This window comes from Schistocerca gregaria, chromosome 2, assembly GCF_023897955.1.
Source record: "Schistocerca gregaria isolate iqSchGreg1 chromosome 2, iqSchGreg1.2, whole genome shotgun sequence".
Lineage (NCBI taxonomy): Eukaryota > Metazoa > Arthropoda > Insecta > Orthoptera > Acrididae > Schistocerca > Schistocerca gregaria.
This window is the reverse complement of record NC_064921.1, coordinates 232,521,411-232,547,823: the sequence shown is the minus strand read 5'-3', so window position 1 is coordinate 232,547,823 and position 26,413 is coordinate 232,521,411. Positions and strand designations below refer to the sequence as shown.

Here is a 26,413-nt window from a genome sequence, read left to right as displayed (position 1 = left end):
GCATTGAATTGGATTGGCTGTTCCATTCTCGTCCAGAATATTGCAATTGTCAGAATATTGCAATTGTTGGACTATCCGTCATTCCAATGCATGAAAATGTCGTCTCACCTCTAGAACCGAAAATGTATCATCTATCACTCTCAGAAAACAGCAGAAATCACAAAACGTGGATTCTCCGCTTTCTTGTGACTGAACGACGTACATCAGTATCTCTTTGCCCACGGTTCAGTTGCCACCCAAACGACTTCAGATGTTTGCTAGTATAAGAACGATGGAGCCTGCAGCGCAGGAAAGCCGTGTGGCCCCATTGAGCAGATTTACGGAAACAAACAGAGCCACCGTCTGGAGACGCTGATCAAATAAGCAGAGGGTGTTAAGAGCCGCCTGTTAGTGCGTAATGAAACAAGCTCACTGCATTCGTACTACTGAGCAAGACCAATGGAAATAACTTTCTTCGCAGCTCCTGCAGTATCAGTGACTGAGAATCATGGTTGGGGAGCGTAATAAATATTGCTGCATCACGTACATTAAGCATGCCACTGAGTTGGCATTTGTAGGCTCAGAGAAAGTTTCTGACAATCTTTACTGGACTTCACCACTCTTTCAAATTCTGAAGGTAGCAGGAATAAAATACAGAAAGCAGAATGTTATGTACAGCTTGTACAGAAACAAGGTTGCCATTAAAAGAAATGAGCAACGTGAAAGAAATGCAGTGGGCATGAAGGGAGTGTGTCAGTTGTAGTCTTTCCTCAATGTTATTCAATCAACGCATTGAGCAAGCATTAAAGGAATCAAAAGAGAAACTTGGAAAGGTTTAAACTTCAGGAAGAAGAAATAGAAGCTGCGAGAGGCGGCATGGGACTTGGAAGAGCAGATTAAAGGAATGGATAGAAGTTGAAAAGAGGTTTAAGATGAATGACAGCAACAGTAAAACAAGGGTGATGGAATGCAGTCGAAGTAAATCAGATAATGCTGAAGGAATTAGATCAGAAAATAACTGATGACTGTCGAAGTAGGAAGGGTATATAGTGCAGGGTGGCTATAGCACGAAAAACATTATCAAAAAGACGATTTTTAACATCTTTTCTGGAGGTCTTTGCTTGTAGTGCAGCCTTGTACGAAACTGAAAACATGGACAGTAAGCAAATAGGACAATAATGGAGCAGAAGCTTTTTAAATGTGTTGCTTCGGAAGAATCCTGAATATTAGATGGGTAGATCATGTAACTAATGAGAACGTACTGAATCGAGGGGAGAAATGAAATCACAAATCGTTTAAAAGAAGGGTTCGGTTGATAAACCAAGGTATCATATGAGGGAGGGGGAGGGGGGGGGGGAGAGAGAGAGGGGGGGAGGTTTAAAAATCGTAGAGTGTCACTAAGGAATGAATATTTTTAGCGGGTTCAAAAGGACGTAGACTCAGGACTGAAGAGAACAACGGCTATTTTAAAGATGCGTAATTAATGTAAAAAATTATGCGCGTTTATATAACGCAGCAGCTCAGACATCGCCAACATAACACCTAAATGTCATAATAATACGTACGGAATTGATAATGAGAATTATTTCCCGAAATGCATCCTGCAGAAAATAAAGGAAAAATCTTGACTGGCAACGCTTTTTTTAACGAAGGAAATAGCTGTGTGTGTGTGTGTGTGTGTGTGTGTGTGTGTGTGTGTGTCAGTGCGCGCGCTCTCTCCTGCATCCCCTCCTTTCCTCCACAGTCGTAGAAACATGAGCGTTTCAAAGTGGGCAACAACTCTTTCAATTTTTGCGTCTTCAGTTTTCTCACAGAGTCGTTGCTGGAAGTTAATTATAGTGTACTTAGATGTCAACGAGTGGTTCACTGATCACAACGAAACAGGCGGCGACATATGTGAATGTCACGCTGTTATACTGTAGATTCCTACATCGGCTCATTTCTCGCTGGCGAATCTTATCAACTACACAGCCGCGCGACTGGATCACTTTGCTCACTTCAAGTAAAAGCCGGTTCGCAGTGGACGTCTTGTGAAAATAGTGGCATGTTTAACTTTCACATTTCAGTTCTATGAAGAGACGGCAACGTTCAGAACTTTGTAAACACTGAACGTCGCCATCTCTTCCTAGAACTGAAATGTGGAAGTCAGGTCATTGTATTATTATTAGTTAAACGTATTAAATGCCAAAGTAAAATTTATTATGACTGTCTTTCACAAACGTGGCTGCTGAACAACCACTGGCAGCAGTGAGTACACGTACGTAGCGATTTAAAGTAGAACGAAGACATGAAAATAACCAAACTGAAGTTTGAGTATAGTTCATTAGTATTGGACTCTTACCACGAAGGTTACAAAGCACGAAAGCCGAGATATGGGCATCCAACTTCTGTGGCTGACATTACAAAAGGCGGTGTGTGTCACAGCCTGGTTCACTGTTAAAATCCCTAGAGCGTATACCACTAAGATGGTACTTGCAGTAAATTTTAAGTTACGTTACGGAACTGAAAGATTACCTTGGCATCAGTTGTAAGTTGGTGTTATGCACTGAGGTGACAAAAGTCATGCGCTAGCAATACGCGCATACACAGATGGTGGCAGTATCGCATGCACAGGGTATAAAATGGCAGTTCATTGGCGGAGCTTCATTTGTACTCAGGTGATTCATGTGAAAAATTGTCCAACGTGTTTCTGGCCGCGCCCCGGGAATTGAGACTTGGAACGCGGAACGGTAGTTAGAGCTAGACGCATGGGACATACCATTTCGGAAATAGCTAGGGAATTCAGTATACCGAGATCCACAGTGTCAAGTGTGTGCCGGGAATACCAAATATCAGGCATTACCTCTCACCACGGACAACACAGTGGTCTACGGCTTTCCCTTAACGACTGAGAGCAGCACTGCGTAGACTTGTCAGTGCAAACAAACACGCAACAACACTGCGTTAAATGACCGCATAAATCAATATGGGACGCACGACGAACGTACCCGTAACATCTGAGGTTAATGTGCTATGGCAGCAGGCGACCGACGCGAGTTGCTTTGCTGACAGCACAACATCGACTGGAACACCTCTCCTGAGTTCGTGACCATATCGACTGGACCCTAGACGACTTGGAAAACGTGGCCTGGTCTGATGAGTCCAAATTTCAGTTGGTAAGAGCTGATGTTCAAGAGTGGTGTGTATCCACGAAGCCAAAGACACCAGTTATCACAAAGGCACTGTGCAAGCTGTGCATGATGGTGTGGGCTGTGTCTACGTGAAATGCGCTGGGTCTTCTGGTCCAACTGAACCGACCATTGAGTGGAAATGGTTATTTTCAACTACTTGGAGACCATTTCAGCCATTCTTGGATTTAATGTTCTCAAACTACGATGGAATTTGTATCGATGACAATGTGCCAAGACATTGGCCCACAGTTGTTCATGATTAGTTTGAAGAACATTATGGACAGTTCGATCGAATGGTGTGGTCACCTAGACCGCCCGACATGAATCCCATTGAACATTCGTGGGACATAATCGAGAAGTCAGTTCGTGCACAGAATCCTGCACTCGCAAGACTTTCGCAATTATGAGCGGCTATTGAGGCAACATAGCTCAATATTTCTGCAGGGGACTTCCAACGACTTGTTGAGTCCAGCCGGCCAGGATGGCTGAGCAGTTCTAGACGCTATTCGAATCCTGCCTCGGGCATGAATGTGTGCGATGTCCTTAAGTTAGTTAGGTTTAAGTAGTTCTAGGGGACTGATGACCTCAGAAGTTAAGTCCCATAGTGCTCAGAGCCATTTGAACCATTTGTCTAGTCCATTTCCCGTCGAGTTGCTGCACTACACGGGGCAAAAGGTCAGACGCGACATTAGGACATATTCTGTGAGATCGTTTACCTCAGAGTATGTGGTTCCCCGTAGGACTCTCCCTGTTGCTGCAGCTAGCTAGAAGTGTTGGGACATACCTGAAAGTTGATGATACCCATAAATGTAGTGCAAAATAAAGTAAAATCTCAAATCAGTTCTACAGTCATTCGTACTGCTTTGAACAAGCGTTTTGTTTCAGTTCCTAATGGTTTTCCTCGAGTTTCTTTCCAAGACACTCGCGCTTATAAATTCTGGTACAGTGTTATTTATTTGTGAAAATGAGGGATTGCAGCCGTTTATTTCACGAGGCATTTAAAGATCCGGACTTCTGGATCGTCTCCAAAGCTGCTTGTCAGAGAGAAGGTACCCTTAATTAATCTCAACACGTGTACCCATTTCGAAATTTCTGTGCGCTTCTTAACAAAATACAGCGCTTCCATTACTGTTGGTTTGCGGCCCTATGACGCAGACCAATCTACCTCGTCACCGAGAGACTGATGACCTCGCTGTTTAATTCCTCAACCACAAACCAGATACTAGAACACGACCAGATTTAAAATTTCAAGCTCCTTCAGAATACGGACAAAAGAAATGCTGACAACAATCCTATGTCTGCAAGAAATTCGATACATTTCCCCACTTTTTTTACCGGCAGAGGTTTGACGTTTTCTTCCAAACTATCAAACAATTAACTCACCATTTTCCAATATAGTAGTGAGTAGTTTCTGTCAGTGACGCCATTTCCACGTAGTTAAGGCATCCGATGCACTTTCTTTATATATATTACTTTCCATTCTCTACTCAGAGGAATTGTAACTGTTAATAGAGGAGAGAGGAAAGAACCCAACTACAGTACAGTGGCACCTCGCTTAACGAGGGCCTCCCATAACGCCCAATTCGCATAACAAGCTAAAAAATTGACAAAAAGATGACTCGCTTAACCAGTGATGCTTCGCATGACGACGATATAAAGTGACGTCATCAGCCGTCAGTCGCGAAGGGGGAAACCTTCAACAATATGAACATTCATCGGCGGCAGCGGCAGATGAACAATGTCTTTAGTACGTACTGCAATCTGGGCTTAGCGCTCTTTCTGCTACCATCTTAGTCAAGCTTGTGATCACACAGATTTCTAAACTTGTGTTCAAACAGTGTTTTTTTGTGCGCAAATTTTAATAACCTTCGTAGAAATGTCCCCGAAGAGAGAGCTGCAAGAAGACGACCATAAGAGAAAGAAAATGATCTTATAAATGAAACGTTAAGTCACTGAAAAACGCGAACCTGATGTGAGCGTTGCTGATTTAGAATGCACGTACAGTCGGTTTACATAAACTGTTAGCGCTTTCCTCAAGAACAAAATCAAGATTAAGGAGATAGATGCTCCAAAGTATCTAAATAACGGTTTAGTATTCTGGACGATGTCGAAAGGTTGCTCTTTATGTGTATAAATGAAAAGCAATTGCAAGGCAACACTATGAAGGAGAACATCATTTGTGAGAAGGATAGAATGATTTTAGCCTACCTCGTTAAGAAGACGCAAGGATCATCATCGTCCAAAGAAGTGTTTAAGGGAAGCCATAGGTGGTTCGAGACGTTTGAGAGAAACCAGCATCCACAGCTTTATGAGGCATGGCGAAGCAATCAACGTAGACACAAAAGCAGAGAACTTCATCAGTAACTTCAATATGTTCGCAGATTCTGAAGGTTATCCGCCACAACTAGTTTTTAATTGTGACGAGACGGGTCCGTTCTGGAAAAAGATGCCGGAGCGTGGCTTTGTAACAGCAGAGGAGAATGCGTTGCCCGGTCACAAGCCAATGAAAGACCGTCTCATACTGCTTGCTATTTTGCGCCAATGCGAGCAGCGATTTCTCCTTGAATTTCGATTCAAGAAGATGCAATTTCTGCCTTCCAACATCATTCTGTTACTCCTGTCTATGGATCAGCAGATTATTTCTAACGTCAAGAAGCTCTACACTAAAGCACTCTTTGAGCATTGCTTTGCGTTGACTGAAGCTACCAATCTCAGTATCAGAGAGGTTTGGAAATATCACTTCAACATGGTCGTCTGCGTCAAGGTGACAGAACTCTCACTTGTGCGTGGAAGCAGATTTGGCCGGAGTCCGTTGTCGAATGTGATTCTGAGGCATTTGAGTCAGTACCTGTGGAGCCTGTATTCAACGGGATTGTGTCTTTGGCCAAGAGCAGGGGACTAGAAGTGGATAACAATGATATCGATGAGCTCGTGGAAAATCACAGCCAAGAAATGACCACCAAAGAGCTTATGGAGTTGGCAGTGTGTTTCACAGCAGGAAGTGGGGAGAGGAGTTCTTCAGAGGAGGTGGAGGAGGCGGTAACAGAAAAACAGTAATCTTCTGTTGCAATAAGATAAATGCTTAAAGCTTGGGAATTGGTTGCACTGTACACTGAAAATCACCACCCCAATCAAGCAGTGGCTGCGCGCACTATATATTTATTTGGCAATATTGCTGTGTTGCATAAGTGTTGAAGTGTTAGCAGAAACAAATGACTATAGATAGCTTCCTAGTAAAAAAGAATTAGTTATGCATTGCGAATAATAAAACACACAATACTTCATGTATAATTTTCTTTGAATAAATGGCATAAATAAGATAAAACATTTAGTAGTTTCTCTGAGTGGAACACATCGTATTTTACATGAACTTATATGGGCTAAATTGATTCGCTTAACGAATGTTTCACACTAATAGTAAGATTCAGGAACGAATTATGTTCGCTGCGCGAGGTTCCACTGTTTGTTTCTCGAGTAACTCGCTTGGTTAATATCTCGTAATTTCAATTCCTGGCAAAACTTCTTCGGAAATTAGTTCTCATCATTCTGATACACGCTCAGTTTATTTTACAGGAATATGTCGTATCCATTAGAGTCCTGCTAGTTGATTTTGTAGCAGTAGCTGTCAGCGTCTATAAGCTTCAAATTATGTAGAACTTCTCGTAATATTTATATTTCTCATGTAAGCATGATACATACAAATGCCCATGAAAACCAGCAGTATATTACAAATAGATGGCATGTGCGAACAGGAATAAACTGCTTTGACTTGAGAACATCGTAGCACCCTATCCACAGATGACAATAGGATTATACAGAGTACCACCCAAATAGGAAAACAAAGTTCTAGAATAATACACTGCCACATAAAAAAGTTAAACACCCAGAGGTGGAGGAGAGTAGCTTCACTGGCTGAGAGTATGCAGTATGGCGTTATACCCCCTCTGGCCTGGATCGATTCACTGATTCGCTTGTGATGTGTGACATGAAGCGGTTCTATCCTCTCTCCAGGCAAGCTGGCCCACAAGTTTTGCGACTATACTTATCATCTCCGTCCTATTATTGCTAATGGGACGGAGATAATGTACAAAAAAAATTGTTCAAATGGCTCTGAGCACTATGGGACTTAACATCTGAGGTCATCAGTCCCCTAGAACTTAGAGCTACTTAAACCTAACTAACCTAAGGACATCACAACATCAATGCCCGAGGCAGGATTCGAACCTGCGACTTTAGCGGTCGCGCGGTTCCAAACTGTAGCGCCTAGATGATGTACAAGTGGGTCCCACACATGTTCTATTGGGGGCAGATCTGGGGATCCTGCTGGCCACGGGAGTACCACGCATGCTGTGATAGATGGGCATTGTCCTTCTGAAAAACAGCACCACGATACTGTCACATGAGAGGTAACGCATGAGGATGGGGGATGTCCCATGACGCACTGTTATGCCGTCAGAGTTCCCCCTGTCACAACCAGCTGTGATCTGAAATAATCCCCAATGGCTCTCACATAATGATCCCAGGAGATGGTTGCTTGGTCGCTTCTCTTGCGAGCATTCCTTGTTCAACATGTGTAAACGTTAAATAAAAAAATTTTGTTCCTGATGAACCTCTCGGTCTACAGCATGATGGCGGGAGTAACACCCCTGTGCCTCTCCAGAACTTTAGAGGAATGGAATCTTGTCGCGGGTCACCACCATACTCGCGGACAATGTTCGTCCGGGGTAGTGAAGGACTACATTTCATCGCTGAACACATGAATCACCATTCATCAGCAGTCCCTTTTGATGACTGATACATTCCGAATGCAGCCCTTTACGTCGTGCTGTTAACGCCATAATATACTTGGGACGGTAATGCCCTAGTATGACACAGAATATTGCGGAAGTCAATTACGAATTCTTTGACGGCAGCGGCAGATTTAAAGGTGTTAGGATGATTTTTTGTACGGTTTGGCGATTCTCCCTTGTGGTGATCGGAAGTGCACTACTGGAATCTTGGCGACGAGTTTGCCTGCCCTCACGTTCCCATGCAATCCAACATAAGATCACCACTAATCTGGATATTGCACGATTCGGCCAGACGGCAAAATGGAGACCCACGATGAGGACCCTTTGAAACCCTTCCAGATGCTAACAATACTCTCTCACATGAATGCTCGGACAGCTCAGTTGATTAAGTACTTTCCCACGATACTGTCACATGAGGGTAACCCATGAGGATGGAGGATGTCCCATGACGCACTGTTATGTCTCTGCTGTTCCTGATCTATATAAATGACCTGGGCGACAATCTGAGCAGTTCTCTTAGGTTGTTCGCAGATGATGCTGTAATTTACCGTCTAGTAAGGTCATCCGAAGACCAGTATCAGTTGCAAAGTGATTTAGAAAAGATTGCTGTATGGTGTGGCAGGTGGCAGTTGACGCTAAATAACGAAAAGTGTGAGATGATCCAGATGAGTTCAAAAAGAAATCCGTTGGAATTCGATTACTCGATGAATAGTACAATTCTCAAGGCTGTCAATTCAACTAAGTACCTGGGTGTAAAAATTACGAACAACTTCAGTTGGAAAGACCACATAGATAATATTGTGGGGAAGGCGAGCCAAAGGTTGCGTTTCATTGGCAGGACACTTAAAGATGCAACAAGTCCACTAAAGAGACAGCTTACACTACACTCGTTCGTCCTCTGTTAGAATATTGCTGCACGGTGTGGGATCCTTACCAGGTGGGATTGACGGAGGACATCGAAAGGGTGCAAAAGAGGGCAGCTCGTTTTGTATTATCACGTAATAGGGGGGAGAGTGTGGCAGATATGATACGCGAATTGGGATGGAAGTCATTACAGCAAAGACTTTTTCGTCGCGGCGAGATCTATTTACGAAATTTCAGTCACCAACTTTCTCTTCCGAATGCGAAAATATTTTGTTGATCCCAACCTACATAGGTAGGAATGATCATCAAAATAAAATAAGAGAAATCAGAGCTCGAACAGAAAGGGTTAGGTGTTCGTTTTTCCCGTGAGGTGTTCGGGAGTGGAATGGCAGGGAGATAGTATGATTGTGGTTCGATGAACCCTCTGCCAAGCACTTAAATGTGAATTCTAGAGTAATAATGTAGATTTAGATGTAGAAAGGTAAAAAAGTGCCAGGCTTGCGTCCTGGTCCAGCACACATTTTTAAGCTGCCAGAAAGCTAAAAATTTGGGGCACACTCCGCTTCAGAGCGGTAATTCTTTAGGGGAACCTTCCTATTCTCGTGAAATACAAATAAAGAAAAGAAAAAAAATTAGACCTTTACCAACAAAACGTGTCAGTAACGTGAAAATTCCGTTTTTCTGTGTTAGATGATGTGAAGAGAAGACAGTTTGCTGTTACCTTGCTCCAACCAGTGGATGTTACCAAATCATCAGACGAGTTCATGGAAAAAGACTTCTTGCTTCACTCAAAGACGCACTACGAGGAGACTAGGTGATTTGGGACTCTACGTCATCACCTCCTCTCTCCTTACCTCCTCCTGCTGACCAAGTTCTGACGATAGGTCATCCCCCTTACAGTCTTCGTGCCAGGGATTTGCCGAGCCAGCACATTTTGGTGCATACCTAAGCAAAAGCATAATGAAGCACTGAATGGTGTGAAAACAGCTTTCATGTTAAATATGATGTGTGAACACGCTCGCCAAGTGAGAAATGATATTATTTAGTTAAAATACACACGTTTTAAAAATCGCACAACAGGCATTCCTCCTGAGTGACTCTTGACCATTATGCCAAACTCTCTCTTTTGTCTACAGGGTCCTGAGCTGATACGTGTGTCCAAATTCTACAAGGAGAGCAAGGAGGGCAAGTTCGTCAGCTTCTTAGATGAGGACGTCCGGACCCTGTACGAGTCTTTCAGAAAAGGCGCCAAGGAATCAAGTATGTGTACTTCTAAATTCCTTAATACATTCGCCCACAGACTTAAGATATCACTTAAAAATGCCACAGTTCCACTGGAGCTGCCATATTTCAGTCAGATGTTTTATTCGTAAATATCGGCCAGTTTCAACCACATTGTCATTATCAAGTGTAATGTACATATGACCACATACAGGGTGAACCAGAACACCGTGGAGAAAATTTCTGAGGTTCTTCAGCGATATTTTCTGAGTATTTTGGTACAAGGGACACGCGGTCTCTGGTGGCTCGTTACAGAGTAATGATGTAATTACGATTTATTCAGTTTGTCACCCCAGTTACCTTTATTTGTGGGCTAATACTTTCACTACAGTGAGAAGGTCTATAATACTACGCAAAACACAGAGTAATACAACAATTCTCAAACAGATGCAAAATAAGTGTTAATTGGGTTGTCGTCGACGGACGAACATTTCAGCGCCGTTATTACTCTCTTCTGTTACATTTAATGGACCACACAGAAGGTGCATTTCTGCAAACACTCCACCAGTACAACAATCCGTAATGCTATGTATCACTGTTAACAGCTAACTCATCCAAAAAGAGACACAACCAATGAGTACAGAATGCAGTCAGGTAAAAGAGTAAATTGCACTCTACTGCTGTTGTCAACAACAGGCACCACGAGTAATGGCATAAGTACACTGACGGGAAAAGAAAATCGCCACTTCAAAAAATAATTAATGTAGGGTAATGAAATTTTGGAAATTCTTTTGTGTAGGTAACACATTGAGATCCATACCTGATGAACTTATTCAGTACAGTAACGGCTAATGCAGTTCGTGGATGATGCTGGAGTTGTAGTCCGAAGATGTCCCGTATGCGCTCGGTTGCAGACGCATCCGGTGATCTAGCACACCAAGGCAACATGCCGACACTTTGTAGATCATGTTGTGTCACAACAGCGGTATGTGGGCGAGCGCAGTGCTGTTTGAAAACATCCTCTGGAACGCTGCTCAAGAACGGCTGCACTACAGATAGAATCACCAGACTGAGGCACAAATTTGCAGTCAGGATGCATGGGATAACCGCGAGAGTGCTCCCGCTGTCGTGTGAAATTCCACCCCACACCATACCGACAGGTGAATATCCAGTGTGACCACCACACAGACTGGTTGGGTTCAGGCCCTCTGCTGGCCACCTTCTAACAAACACACAGCCATTACTGGCACCGAGGCAGAACCACCTTTCATTCGAAAACACAATAGACCTCCACTCTGTTTTCGTGTATGGGCTCTGGCTAAAAACCATTGCACTCGCAGATGGTGGTGGTTTGGGGTCAGTGGAATGCACGCTCTGATTCAAGTAAACTGTTTCTAACCGTTCTTTATGTCGTTGTGGTGCCAACTGCTGCCAAATTGTTGTTGCTATTCAGCTACAATGCGCCAAAGCCGTACGCTGAACACGATGGTTTTCCCTCTCGGTAGTGCCATTTGGTCTTCCAAAGCCCGTCTTTTTGCGACCGTGCATTTTCGAGACCACCGCTGCTAAGCAATCGGGTACAGTGGCCACATTGCTGCCAAGTCTTTCTGTAGTATCGCAGAAGAAACATCCAGATTCTTGTAGCCCTATTACAGATCTAGTTCAAACTCAGTGAGGTGTTGATAATGGCGTCTTTGTCGCCTTAAAGGCATTTTTGACACATCATATCACTATGTTCAATCTCCAAGACGACTAACGTTCACGACCGTTGCAGCGTGTATTTGAAGCAAAACCGATTTGCATCCTCATAGGCGCTCCTAGCGTATTTGCGCGAAATTTTAATGTTGAAACAAACCTACCAATTTTCGTTTATGTTGCATAGCTATTTCTTGGTGTTGCGATTTTTTTCCCGTCAGCGTATTTTCAAACGTGACACACAGTGCATAGCGTCGCCATTTGCGGGTGTTATGTAGATAGTTCCAGCGAAATACAGATACAAAGATAAATGAGAACAAGAAATCAAACGTAACGCAATTACTTTGCAGCGAGCCACCGAAGACCATGGCTCCTTTATACCAAATATTCAGAAAATATCCATTAACAACTTCCGAAATGTTATTGGCAGAGTTCTGATTCCCCCCGCATAAACTAACAGCAGGTAGCAATTACCCAACCCAAATAAATAAATAAATAAAATGCTGAGGTATGTCTGGTTTCATCGAGTAATCAACTGATCTCACTTTGACAGAGATTAGGTTGCTTTCCTCGTATGTATTGGCGTATGAAAGAAGTAACGCAAACTCGTTTTCCAGTATTCCTGTAGGTCGAAATAGTAATGACCATTTGGTTGAAACTGCCCAATAGAGACGAGTAAAACCTTTTTTAGTCAAATAAGACGTTCTCTGTGGGACCATGATGCATTTTATCTTCAAAATGTCTGCTTCTCTTTGTCACTTCCAACCTGATTCTCTGACAAGAAGCTACCCATTATCCAGTTCATTTCATTTCATTATCTTCTTGTAAATAATTTACGTGATGTAGTAATTGTCACTAAAAAGTTATCATACAAGTATAAGTACTACAAACATAATAATGGAATATCACTTTCAAGGCATTTTTAAAAGTACAATTTAGGCAAATAAATCTAAATTTTTGGCAATAAATTTACAAACAATTAAAGTACTTATCTATGTCATAGAAAGTTTTGCTTAAAAGGTAATTTTAAAGCTCAGTCTTAAATTTTACTTCGTCTATTATTTCCTTTATGTACATTGGCAGAGCATTGTAAAGTTTTATTCCAAAATAACTTACATATTTTTGGGTTTGTGTTGTCCTTACCCTTTCTACATAAAAATTCTTACAACTTCTAGCATTATAATTATGGCAGTCATCATTTGTATGTAGATTTCTCATATGTGCTCTTGTACACAGAATGCTTTTAAATATATACAGTGATGGTATTGTGAGTATTTGTAGTTTTCTGAAAAGAGGCCTACATAGAGTTATTGGAGAATTGTGTGTTGTGATTTGTATACCAGTAGCTCTTTTCTTAAATTTGAAGATATCTATTAAGCTTGATTTAGTTTTACCCCAGAACACTATGCCAAAAGACATGATGGACTGAAAGGAAGCAAAATACACTAGTCTAGTACAGTCTGTGCTGCATACATTAGATAGTATCCTCAATGCAAAACATGCCGAATTGAGCCTGTGGGATAAATCCTTGAGATGGTCTTTCCAGCTTAAGTTTTTATCAATGTGCATGCCCAAAAACTTCATGGATTGCATACACTCTATCTCCTTATCAATTAGTTTTAACTAGAGGTCTGTATCTTGGGTTGCTTCACCATAATGTATATAATTTGTTTTACTTAGATTAATTATTAACTCGTTAGCATTAAACCATTGTTGTATATATTTCAGGACTGTCAGTTGTGGTGGTTAATGATTTTTTATCATTACTTATAATTATGTTCATGTCATTTGTGAACATTATTATTTTGGTAGAAATACTTGGATTTTGTATGTCAATTCTAAAAGCAAGAATAATAAGGGACCAAGAACACGTCCCTCTGGGACGCCTATTTCCAATTTCTTTGCACTGAAACCCACTTGATTTTCTGATTTTTACGTTCTGTGATGATTTCAGCCACCTGAATTCTATCTTGAAGGTAAGATTCAAACCATTGCCTCACAACTCCCCTTACACCTCCATCTTGTTTAACAGAATTTGGTGATTTATGTATCAAAAACTTTAGATAGAACTAAGTTAATTCCCACTACACATTTTTTAGTGTCAAGATTCTTGACAATCTCTTCGATATTAGGCACAGGTAGCTGACTCTGTGCTGTGGCCCAAGCAAAAGCCATGTTGATTGCAGTTCAGAAGTTTGTAAGCACCTAAGTAATTTATGAATCTGGATTTCATTAATTTCTCTAGAATTTTGGGAAATGATTGGAGAAGGGATATTGCCCTATAATTTTCTACCTTGTGTGGATCTCCTTTTTTTAAACAGAGATCTAATCTTAGAGATTTTCAACCTCTTTGGAAACACACCTTCGCTGAAAGACAGATTGGCAATATGTATCAGGGACTTTATAATTTGTTGAGATTGTGAACACACACATCCAAACTGATAACATAGACTGATTTCTGAAGATTAATGGCAAAAATTACATTTATCCTTGTAAAGCTCTTATTTTATACCATCTTAGTTAAAGGTTGCTCATGTTATCCTTCTCGTATCTTCACTGCTAAAATACATGGAATACAGACAAAATAATAGTTACATGTGCAAACAGATGCAAAATATGTATTGGATGAATGTGAGTTTCTATTGGATAATAGAAAGATAAACATAAATCATGTGCAACTGTATCTACTCGTCCTGGAAAAATAATTTATTCGGAGAATATACTTGGAGAACAAAATGGGCTGGGCAACCTGTCAATAGTGAAGCAAAGGGTGTTCTGGCACAAAGAGCCCATTGTTCTTACGTAAATAAACCTACCACCTGACCTAGCATCCTTATGTAAACAAACCCACTACTCGGCCACGTAATTTAATGCTAATGTAAAAAGGTTACTTACTTGTGTCCTTAGTTAAGTTTATACAAGTCAGATTCACGGCTAAATGCTTTTAGCCTAATTGCAACGGCCGAAATTTATAAAGCATATACTGTGCCACTTTAAGTATGATTTACAGTGTATCTTGTATAACTCTGTGCAAGCACATACCTGATTATAGGTTATTCAGCAAAAATGCCAGGGGACTGATGCAATGTACATCAAAATTACACTTAAAAAAAAAAAATAATTTTTCAATGGCAACATTTTGCCACCCCCCCAAACTTTTGCTGCCCTGTGCAGTTGCACATGTTCCATGTGCCAAAATATAGCCCTGCACTACTTTGATTGATGAATTACACTCACTCATTTAGTCTTCTTTCTTTGGATCACGTTGGATGGTTAGTCCTGGGTATTGTATGGTTGTTACTGTTTCAGCTAATACTGTAATTGAACAGTAATGGATCATTTCATGTATTTATGTGCAATAATAATAATCTTCTCTGCAGTTCATTATCTTCTTGTAGACAGCAACATCTATGACCTTGCACAATAAAGTGAAACATACTGCAAAAGCCCAATCTCCATGCAGCATTTTCATCAATGTGATCCCGTGTTGCCTCTGCATCAGTTATAAAAAATTACCCCAAAGTTTTATTTTATATTCCATCTTTAACATTTTGACTGGAATGAATCAGGGGTGAGATGGCTGTGAGAGGAACAGCGTCACTGCCTGCAGATCCATGTGATACTCATCTCACCCCACTCAACTAGTGAGCTAATTATTTCTCTCACCTTAGTTTATTATTGTTGATCCAACTAATGCCATTACATTTTTAGTGTTTTCACTTTTACTATTGTGAATATTCGTGCTACAAAGCATTCTTTACTCTGTAATTGTCTTAACCCTTAGTCAGATTGGTGGGACTCGGATGTAGGTGGGGTTTCTGTCACCACTGATAAGTCATGGGGAGTCCTCATCTGTTTCCTGATCTGCATGTCAGCCTGAAGCATATAGTTTTAATTCTACTTAAATGATTTCTAATCACTGACAGCAATATTGCTTTGAGTACCTGATTTTGCGATTTCCACATACTTTCACGATTCACTGAAATTTCTCGTAGATGCCACTAATTATAGATGAACTATCTCTTGGCTGGGGGACTAGTGACCTTGCTGGTTAGACCCTTAATCCCCAGCCAACCATCACCTTATATTACTTTTGATAACTAATCTCACTGCTTTAATAATGGTGAAGTTGTCACTTGTGGAGGAACTTTCAACGTAGCTTTAACCATTCCAATAAAATCACTGACACAATGTGAGATGGTTGTCATCTTGGATATTTGTATGAAATGTTGAACCTTATCATTGATATGTAATCTATCATGACTACTCTGCATCATCATTTTCCAAAAGTGCTTGAGCACCCCAAAAGTAAGAAATAAAATGTCTGGCAAAAGTGGAGTTTTCAGATGCTTTCCAGAGAGTTCTCTTAGAGACTTAACAGGCAATTTTTCAATATAAAAACGTTATTGTTTCCACAATCATTTAATGTGAATGTCGGTATGTTTTGTGTAAGGATCATAGAAACAAGGTAAGTGAAACTAAAGCAAGGCATACTCACATTTTCCTGTTAGCTCGTACACTAATAGAACACTAATGGAACAAGTAATAATTGTACCAAGTAGGATTAATTGATACTTTCAATACTGCTTCACCAACCCACAACCAAAATGTCACCTTACAAGCAAACCTAGACCTTGGTCTATGCTACGGACAACTGTCACTACAACTAGTAGAAAGCAAAAGGAAAGTTCTCTTGCTAGGTAGCAGCCATGGAAGAGGTATGGGCCAAATTTTGCAGGAAAAATTAGGTGACAGGTACCAGTTCACAAACTTTTTCAAGCCAAGTGCAAGTCTTAGCCAAGTGGTACAGGATATGGTTCCTTGTGTGGGGATTTCTCAAAGCAGGATCATGTGATGATAGTGGGTGGAGTGGGAAACAGTATTGATAGGGATCAGGTCTACAGTATTGAGTGTGACCTGGTGAAAATAGCCTCTGCAATGATCCTTACCAACGTTGGGCTGGTGCCTGCTTTTGTGTGGCATGATCAGCTCCAGTTGAACCGCTAAATATGGAGTTGGATCAGTTGTGTAGGGCGACCACTCTGTTAGACATTGGATTGGTTCCTGTCGAGGCTATTGATAGGGGAGGATTTCAAAAGGCGTGGCCTACACCCCAATAGGAAAGGGAAGGGTAAGCTGGCAGGGTTGTTAGCGAAATCCATAAGGGGGGACACTAGTACTCATGGATGTACCTCTTTTTTAGACTAACATCAGTGTCCAATCAGAAGTTCAGGCAGGCAGGTGCTAAAGAGGTCCAAAACTTACAAGATTCTCAAAACAGTAAAGTAAATAATAATATTACCATATTTAATAAAACTATTGGTGGATTAAAGAAAAAAGTAGGTTCTCACAAAAGTAAAGTAAAAAAATATCATTCTTCATCAACATATTCTGGGATTGAAGAATAAAGTAAATGAGGTCCTGGTTTGTTTAGAAGACATTGAATCTGATAATGTAATAGATATACTATGCCTGTCTGAGCATCACATTGTGTCTGATATGGAAAAGGTAAATATCAGTGGTTATAAACTAGCTGCACATATGAGTAGAGAGAATAAGGTAAGAGGAGGAGTTGCCATATATGTCAAAAGTTATCACTGTGTAAAAAGCTTAGATAGAAAAAAAAGTTTTGTCTAGAGCAACATATAGAAGCATGTGGCTGTCAACTTAAACTGAAAGAGGGCTCTTTTATAATTGTAACAGTAAACAAAATCAAAACAATGCGGAATATTATTACAAGGGAGACAGGGCAACCAAGAGTACAGGATGACGGCATTACCATCAAGCAAATGGAAACTTAACAACAAGCCGGAAGTCAAAAACATTTGGGATAATCATTTTTTAAATGTTGTGGAGAAAATAGGATCCAAAAGTTCATTAGAAGAAGCGAGGCAGTTAATGGAAGAGGCCTTACCCACACAATTTGATACAATTGAAATTCCACTTACCTCTCTTTCTGAAATTAGGAAGATAATAAACTCTCTCAAGAATAAAAGCTCACATGAAATTGATGGCATGTCCAGCAGAATAATAAAAGCTTGTATCCAAGAGATAAGTGGGATTCTTAGCCACATGTGTAATAGCTCTCTGAAGCAGGGTATTTTCCCAGATAGACTGAAGTATTTATTTATTTTATTTGTGTTCTGTAGACCCATTAGCGATAAATCGCTTGGGTGTAGAACGTGTCATTTACATAGATTTGTTTACATTTGTTTATTATAATAGGTTGTACAATGAATAAAATATTACATAGAAAAATGTTTACAAGAATTGTTTTTTGTAAAAAGTTACAAATTACATTGAACAGACTTACAATAGACCAAAATCAATTCACATATTCTCATACATAAGTTCGTCCAGTGAGTAAATGATTTTACTTAGAAGTTACTGTTTAAGTTGATCTTTAAAAGTAGGTGGATCAGTAACTGACATTTTTATTGCCTGAGGGAGAGCATTAAATATTTATATCCAAGAGTAGTGTACTCCTTTTTGCACCACACTTACATTCTTTTGTTCAAGATGTAGATCATTTTTTACCCTAGTGTCATAGTTATGATACATGCTGTTCATTTCAAAAAGGGAATGGTTTTTACACAAGAAACACATGAGAGAGAAAAGGCACTGAGATGCTGTTGTGAATATTCTCAGCTCTTGGAAGAGTTTCCTGCAGGAATGCCTGTAATTGACACCACAGAATCCTAATGACTCTTTTTCTGGGCAATGAGGATTTTGACAAACTGCCTATTGGCTTCTGTTTCGGGTTCTTTGGCCGACGTTCATCTAATGATTTTTCTGACTTTTCGCCAGCACGAGTGGCTGGCATTGTCAAAGCTTCACCCTCCATTGCCAGTGGTGAACTGGAGCCGACCTCGCGGGCGCAGACTTTATGTACCTGGCGCGTCAACGTCCGAGGGCTTCTCCGCGGTCATTTCTGGTGCGGTTCTCCTCTTGCTATCTGCAACGGTCGTTCGCTGCAGTACGGGAAGCCAGGACCTGTTGACCTTCAGGCTTTCCTCTTTCTTGTTCAAACTGCTCACATGTTTTTGTATTTCTACAGCTTCTCTGAACAAGCGCGTGTGATAGTGCTTCTCTACAGCCAGAACTTCGGTGTCGGCGAATTTTATTACGTGGTCGGTCTCATTCAGTGCGTGCTCTTCCACAGCCGATTTCTCCACCTGTCCCAACCTGCATTGTCGCTTATGCTCTTTGATCCTGGTGTTGATGGATCGTCCAGTCATTCCAACATAAATTGGACTCCAGGCAATGAGTTAAAGATCATGAGATTAATTACCCTAAATAACCTTTTACAGACTTTGTCCTTTTTTTGTGGCCATATATAATTGATAGTTAGCAATTGGCCATCATGTTCTGAAAGACTTGTTTTACTGTTGCATTGGTGTTTCTATTCTTATCAATGAAAATATTATCTATAAGATTTGAACAGTAGTTTGTAACCATTGTGGGGAAGTCTACCATGGGTGTGAGGTTGTATGTGTTATTTATATGTAGCAGGTCAGCTCTACTACTATCATAATCTAGAAAGTTAATGTTAAAGTCTCCTAAGACAACATTATTTTTATTTTTTGAATATATATGGGATAGAAGAGATTAGAGTTGCTTAAAGAACATACATTGCTTCCCATTGTTAAACCACTGCATAAAAAAGGGGATACATCTGATGTCAAAAACTACTGCCCAATCTCTTCTAACTTCCTTATCCAAAATTCTTGAAAAAGTGATGTATTGTAGAGTAGCTTCACACCTTTATAAAAATAAAGTTTTTAAAAAATGTCAGTTTGGTTTCCAGAAAGGCTTTTCAACGGAAAATGCTATATATACTTTCACTAATGAAATATTAAATGCTCTGAGTAACCGGAAATGACCCATTGAGATTTTTTGTGATCTCTCAAAGGCTTTTGATTGTGTAAATCATGGAATACTTCTAGATAAGCTCAAGTACTGTGGTATGAATGGGACAGTACTCAAATGGTTTAAATCATACATAACTGGAAGAGTGCAGAAAGTTGAAATAAGCAGTTCACATAATATGCAATAAACTGGTGATTTCTCAAACTGGGGAACAATCAAGAATGGTGTGCCACAAGGTTCGGTCTTGGATCCTGTACTGTTCTTAACATATATTAATGACTTGCCATTCTATATTCACGAATATGCAAAGCTGGTACTTTTTGCTGATGATACAAGTATAGCTATCACATTCAACAGACAAGAATTAACTGGTGAAATTGTACATGATGTTTTACAGAAAATCATTAAGCGATTCTCTGCAAATTGGCTCTCATTAAACTTCGAGAAAACACAGTATATACAGTTCCACACAGTAAATGGAATGACACCATTAATAAATATAGATTTCGATCAGAAATCGGTAGCTAAGGTAGAATATTCAAAATTTCTAGAAGTATGCATTGATGAGGGGTTGAACTGGAAAAAACACACTGAAGATCTGCTGAAATGTTTGAATTCAGCTACTTATGCTCTTAGGGTCATTGCAAATTTTGGCAATATACATCTCAGTAAATTAGCTTACCATGCCTATTTTCATTCTCTGCTTTCGTATAGCATTGTATTCTGGGGTAACTCATCATTCAGTAAAAGAGTGTTTATTGCACAAAAGCGTGTAATCAGAATAATTGCTGGAGCTCATCCAAGATCATTCCTGAGACATTTATATAAAGAGCTAGACATCTTCACTGTAGCCTCACAATATATATATATATAAAACAGAAAGAAACTTCCACATGGGAAAAATATATTAAAAACAAAGATTCCAAGACTTACCAAGCGGGAAAGCGCCGGCAGACAGGCACATGAACAAAACACACAAACACACACACAGAATTACGAGCTTTCGCAACTGGCAGTTGCTTCGTCAGGAAAGAGGGACGGAGAGGGAAAAATGAAAGGATGTGGGTTTTAAGGGAGAGGGTAAGGAGTCATTCCAATCCCGGGAGCGGAAAGACTTCCCTTAGGGGAAAAAAAGGACAGGTGTACACTCGCGCGCACACACACACACACATATCCATCCGCACATACACAGACAAATATGTCTGCTTGTGTCTGTGTATGTGCGGATGGATATGTGTGTGTGTGTGCGCGAGTGTACACCTGTCCTTTTTTTCCCCTAAGGGAAGTCTTTCCGCTCCCGGGATTGGAATGACTCCTTACCCTCTCCCTTAAAACCCACATCCTTTCATTTTTCCCTCTCCGTCCCTCTTTCCTGACGAAGCAACTGCCAGTTGCGAAAGCTCGTAATTCTGTGTGTGTGTTTGTGTGTTTTGTTCATGTGCCTGTCTGCCGGCGCTTTCCCGCTTGGTAAGTCTTGGAATCTTTGTTTTTAATATATTTTTCCCATGTGGAAGTTTCTTTCTGTTTTATATATATATATATATATATATATATATATATATATATATATATATATATATATATTCACTTATGAAATTTGTTATTAACAATCCGACTGAATTCAAAAGTAATAGCAGTGTACATGGCTACAACACTAGGAGAAAGGATGATCTTAAGTTAACTTTAGGTTAAATTTAACTTTAGCTCAGAAGGGAGTAAATTATGCTGCCATAAGTCTTTGGTCACTTACCTAATAGCATCAAAAGTCTGACAGATAGCCATATAGCATTTAAAAGAAAATTAAAATAATTTCTTAATGGCAACTCCTTCTACTCATTAGATGAATTTTTGGATGTAGTAAGTGGGTAATTTCCTCAACCCACACACAAAAAAATTAAAATATGAAGTGTTGTGTAATATTTTGTGTAATGTAATATCCTGTGTAGACACCTTTTATTAACCTGACACATTCCACATCATTACGAAGTGTAGTATTCTTGATCTATGGAACAAGTACTAATCTAATCTCTAATCTAATCGTACATTCCAAAAATAATGTCAAAACAAAATAAATATTTTCAGTGTTTTGTCCTCTTTGTTAACCCACATACATCATCACTTGCTGCAACATAACTGTCATGAGATGAAGACATTATCTGCCACCAGTAGCTTCAGTTGAACTACTTTGTAATGTGGTAGGGGCTTTAGAGGATTTTTAGGTTATATGTGAAGATGTGTTATGATTAAAGATATGCAATTCAGCCAAGAGATTCTTTTTCCCGAATGTACCTTCCCATATACATCTACATCAGTTTTCTGCAAACCATGGTAAAATCTGATAAAGATCCAACTGAATACTCTGCAGATTTTTTCAGTTAGAAGTTCACTGCAACTGTTATCAGGCTTCCGTCCCATTCCTTTACATTTGGAACATGGAAAATGATTTTTAAACACTGCAAGGTGTAATTAATCTAATTTAGTCCCATGGGAGCAATACATTTGGGGTTGTAGCATATTCCTAGATTCATCATTTACAGCTGATTTTGAAATGTTGTAAGTAGGCTTTCTCAAGTTCATTTGCATTAATTTTTTTGAGTATCTCCATGACACAATCTCATAGTCAAACCCACGATCATTTGCATTGTCATTCATTGTTTGTATTTAATATCTCCTGTTGATCCTATGAGTGTCAGGAAACACCTGGGCTGTATTGTAGGATAGGTGGCAATGTATGTTCTATGAATACTCTCCTTTGTAAAGTGATTGCATATCCCTAGTATTCTACCAATGAATCACAATCTTCCATCTGCTTTACCTGTGGCTAAGCCTAAGTGATTGTTTAATTTATATCCCAACAAAGTGTCACTCCCAGGTATTTGTATGAGGTGACAGTCCATTTGTGGTTCTTTAGTATTGTAGTCATAGGACACAATAATTTTTTTTTAAAAAAAAGGGTACATTTCTGAACATTTAAAGCAAGTTGCCAATATTTGCACCACTTTGAGAGCTCATCAAGATCTAACTGAACACATTATTTGTACAACTTTTTCAGACAGTACTTCATTATAGATAACTGCACCATCTGCAAAAAGTCTGAGGTTAGTATTAGTATTATCTACCATGTCATTAGTACGAAACATGAACAGCAAGGAACCCAACATGCTTCCCTGCAGCCCACCCAAAGTTATTTGTTCAGCTGTTGTTGACTCTGCCTGTGGGCTAATGGGTTAAAGTTTTTTATTGCTTTATGAGATATTGTTTGTACTTAGGGCATTCAGTGGGTGTTTGTGCAATTTGAAATACCATTGGTGTTGTCCAAACAGCCAGAAAGTAATTGAGACAGGTGTTTCCTTAATCTTTGATCTGCAGTCCATCTCACTGAACTGGAATAACATGTTCTAGCTCACTATTTATAATCCAAAGCAGCACAGAACAATGGCAATAAATGAAAGTTACTGTTTAATAAATCTGTGTGTTCAAGAAGAGTTCACATGCACAAATTAATATATTTGAAATGCAATAAAGTTTTCCCAACATAATTAACACTTAGTTTGGAAGGTAGGAGATGAGGGACTGGCAGAAGTAAAGCTGTGAGGACGGGGCGTGAGTAGTGCTTGGGTAGCTCAGTTGGTAGAGCACTTGCCTGCGAAAGGCAAAAGTCCGAGTTCGAGTCTCGGTCCGGCACACAGTTTAACTCTGCCAGGAAGTTTCAAGTAAATTTTTACATAAAATTGTGGCAGCAGCCACTGCAGGATATTCATGTATAGTATACTAATGAAACAACTATGACTAATTCAGTGGTTGTCTGGGGACGTGGTAAGACTCTGAAATTGCCATTTTTATGTAAATGAGTCACTCAGTTCACAGATGACATGCTAGAGCATGAAATTTTTTAGGTGGCACAAGAAACTTCTATACTTTATGCCAGTCTGCTCTAATTGATGGTCATAGGAATTATTTCTAGATTAATTTACATATGTGGAAGAAAGCATCTACTTTGAGAACAGCCACTGCTGCTTAACATAAGTTACCTATCTGCTTCTTTATTTACAATGTCAAAAAAAAAAAAAAAAAAAAAAAAACACGTTTAGATAGCTACACTATTAGCTGTCTATATATTTTGTTGTATAGTAGAATGATCTCAAAATATTGATGTTCATTTTCTGGCCAAGTTGTCCTTTAATAAGACACCTAATAATTTTTCAGATAATGGACCATGCCTTGGATGGCGTGAGGGACCCAACAGACCATATCAGTGGCTTAATTACAATGAAGCTCTCCTTAGAGCTAAAAATTTTGGTTCAGGGTTGGTGGCCTTGGGACTGACACCTTCACCAACAACATTTGTTGGTATCTACAGTCAGAACTGCCCTGAATGGATCATAACAGAGCAGGGTGCATATTGCTATTCAATGGTGATAGTACCTCTTTATGATACTTTGGGACCTGATGCTTGTGCTTATATAATCAAACAAGGTATGTCTTTATTGTTGATTTCTTAATAGAAAGAAAAGTCTGCAACAAAAATAACATGTGGTATTTACTTATTTGCACGCCACTACAAATCACTTAAAGTACATCTATAATGTATAAATCTTTTGAATTTATTCTTGTTTCTTGCTAAATAATTAAACATACAATAAAACTGAAAAAAATCAAAGTTAAAAATTTTTTTCCTTATAGCGGAAATAAATTTAGCTATATGTGAGGATGACGCAAAATGTAATATGCTGTTGGATCGATCACCACGTTGTTTAAGGAAATTAATAGTAATCAAAGAGGTTCGGCCAGCTACAAATCAGAGAGCAAAAAACAGAGGTGTAGAAATAATCCGCTTTGAAGAGGTTGAGAAACTTGGAGCCCAGAAAGATAACAGAGAGCAGGTGAGCGAACCTTTAGATAAAATGTGTAAAACTATAAATAGAATTTGTTTTTTGTGTATTTCTGAAGGACAGTTCATTGTGTTAATATTACATCATATATGCGAAAGTGCATTTGAAACTGCAGGTGTTGCTCTAACAAAGGGAAATAAATTTACCAGCATCAGGAACTCCCATTAGTAGTTCATTATATATTCATTGTGTTAACATATCATTCATAGTTCAGAATACAAACTCAGTTAAATTAATTTGTTTTTTATGTTCAGCCACCAAAGCCAACTGACCTCTGCACAGTATGCTACACATCTGGGACAACAGGTAGTCCCAAGGGTGTAATGCTGACTCATTCAAATGTTGTAGCTGCCGTGTGTGCTGTAATCCTGCAGTTAGGAGATCACCGGCCTAATTGCAATGACGTCATGATATCTTTCTTACCTTTGGCGCATATGCTAGAACGATGCTGTGAGGTGAATATAATTTACTGTTTTATATTAATTGTTACTTATTACCTACTTCTGCCATTTTTACAGTTACTGTAGGAAGCTATGTTGATGTTGATATTAATATTCATATTGTTACTGTTTGGGACAAAGAATTCTTTGTTCTGTTGAGACTTATAAGATATGAGTGGTGAAAAGTCTTGAAATTTTCTTGTTACAGAATGGCATGTATCTGGTTGGTGGTGCTGTTGGTTTTTACACTGGAGATATTCGAAGACTGTCAGATGACTGCAAAGCACTTCATCCAACAGTAATGCCTGCAGTTCCACGCTTACTAAATCGCATCTATGACAAAGTGATGGCTGAAATAAGTGGTTCATTAATTAAGAAATTGTTATTCAATATGGCACTGAGAACTAAGGAAAGTGAAATTAAAAGGTAATGGTGTTGCATATTTAAAGTCTATTAGCTGATATTATTTATACACAAAAGCACGTGCCTAAGATTATCGTATGAAAAGGAAACATCTCCAGAAAGAGGGTTAACTGCATCAAAAAAGAAATTCATTTTCGGGTTATCCAAAGGAAAGCTCTTTCTCCCTTTCCCCCTCCTGTGGCTCATTTAGCAGCCAAACATTTCACAGCTGCAATGTAGGATTTATTTATTGTCAATGTTCCATTAAGCAGTGTTTGTTCTGTTGTGATAAGTCAAGAAGCAAAAATTGTGGTATCTTTTTCTATTTGGGTACAGAGATATACCTTAACTATCTTATCCTGCATTAAATGTTTTAGTAATACAGTGAAAACAACATATTTCAGTGATGATAAAATATAGTCTATGCCCATAATGAGAACTGTAAAATTTCTTTTAGTTGTGCCAGTGAGTCCTATGGCAAGCATCATCATTTCTGAATGTTTCCTAGTACCTGCCAACATACACAAAACTTTACATTGTCAAGCAAACCCAGTGACTATAAAGATTCATTAAAGTTCTTGAGTTCTTATTTTACAAACTCCATCTGTCCTAAATTTAAATAATTTTATATGGCGCATTATATTATACTCTACTACCAAAAACACTTTTAACTTGATATTATTTTGTAACACCTTCATCTACAACATTTTTACACATGGAAGATGAATAGTCTAAGAGCAGAAGCTCTTTTTTCCATGTAGATTTCTCGCTACATTACTAAGCCTACAATAGCTACTCCTGCCTAATGACTTATCCTACATCACTGAAGGTTCTCTTTCATGATTAGATTTACAGAACAGTCTGCATGAATAAGTGAATGAAAGAATAAATATGTGACAAAAATCACTTCCTTATAATTGGGCACTAATGAGATTAGGAAATAGATTATTGCATAAAATAATCATCTGCATTTCACATACACAACTGCAGACCTAATGTCCCTTCTTATTTATTGAATGTTCGTGGAATCTGAGAACACGTTCTGAGTCTCATATACATGACATCAATATACATAGTGACACAATTACAAA

The 26,413-nt window shown here is 39.3% G+C and overlaps 1 protein-coding gene across 4 annotated transcripts in view; it reads left to right on the top strand.

The window, feature by feature from the left end:
• The window catches only part of LOC126336758 (long-chain-fatty-acid--CoA ligase 1), a 603,077-nt gene that overhangs the window by 541,697 nt on the left and 34,967 nt on the right, over positions 1-26,413 (top strand). For all 4 annotated transcript variants that reach the window (XM_050000762.1, XM_050000761.1, XM_050000763.1 and 1 more), the window contains 5 exons: positions 9,940-10,063; positions 23,795-24,064; positions 24,272-24,471; positions 24,735-24,935; positions 25,129-25,346. In XM_050000762.1, coding sequence (XP_049856719.1) covers positions 9,940-10,063; positions 23,795-24,064; positions 24,272-24,471; positions 24,735-24,935; positions 25,129-25,346 — 1,013 coding nt within the window. The remainder of the gene's footprint in view (positions 1-9,939; positions 10,064-23,794; positions 24,065-24,271; positions 24,472-24,734; positions 24,936-25,128; positions 25,347-26,413) is intronic.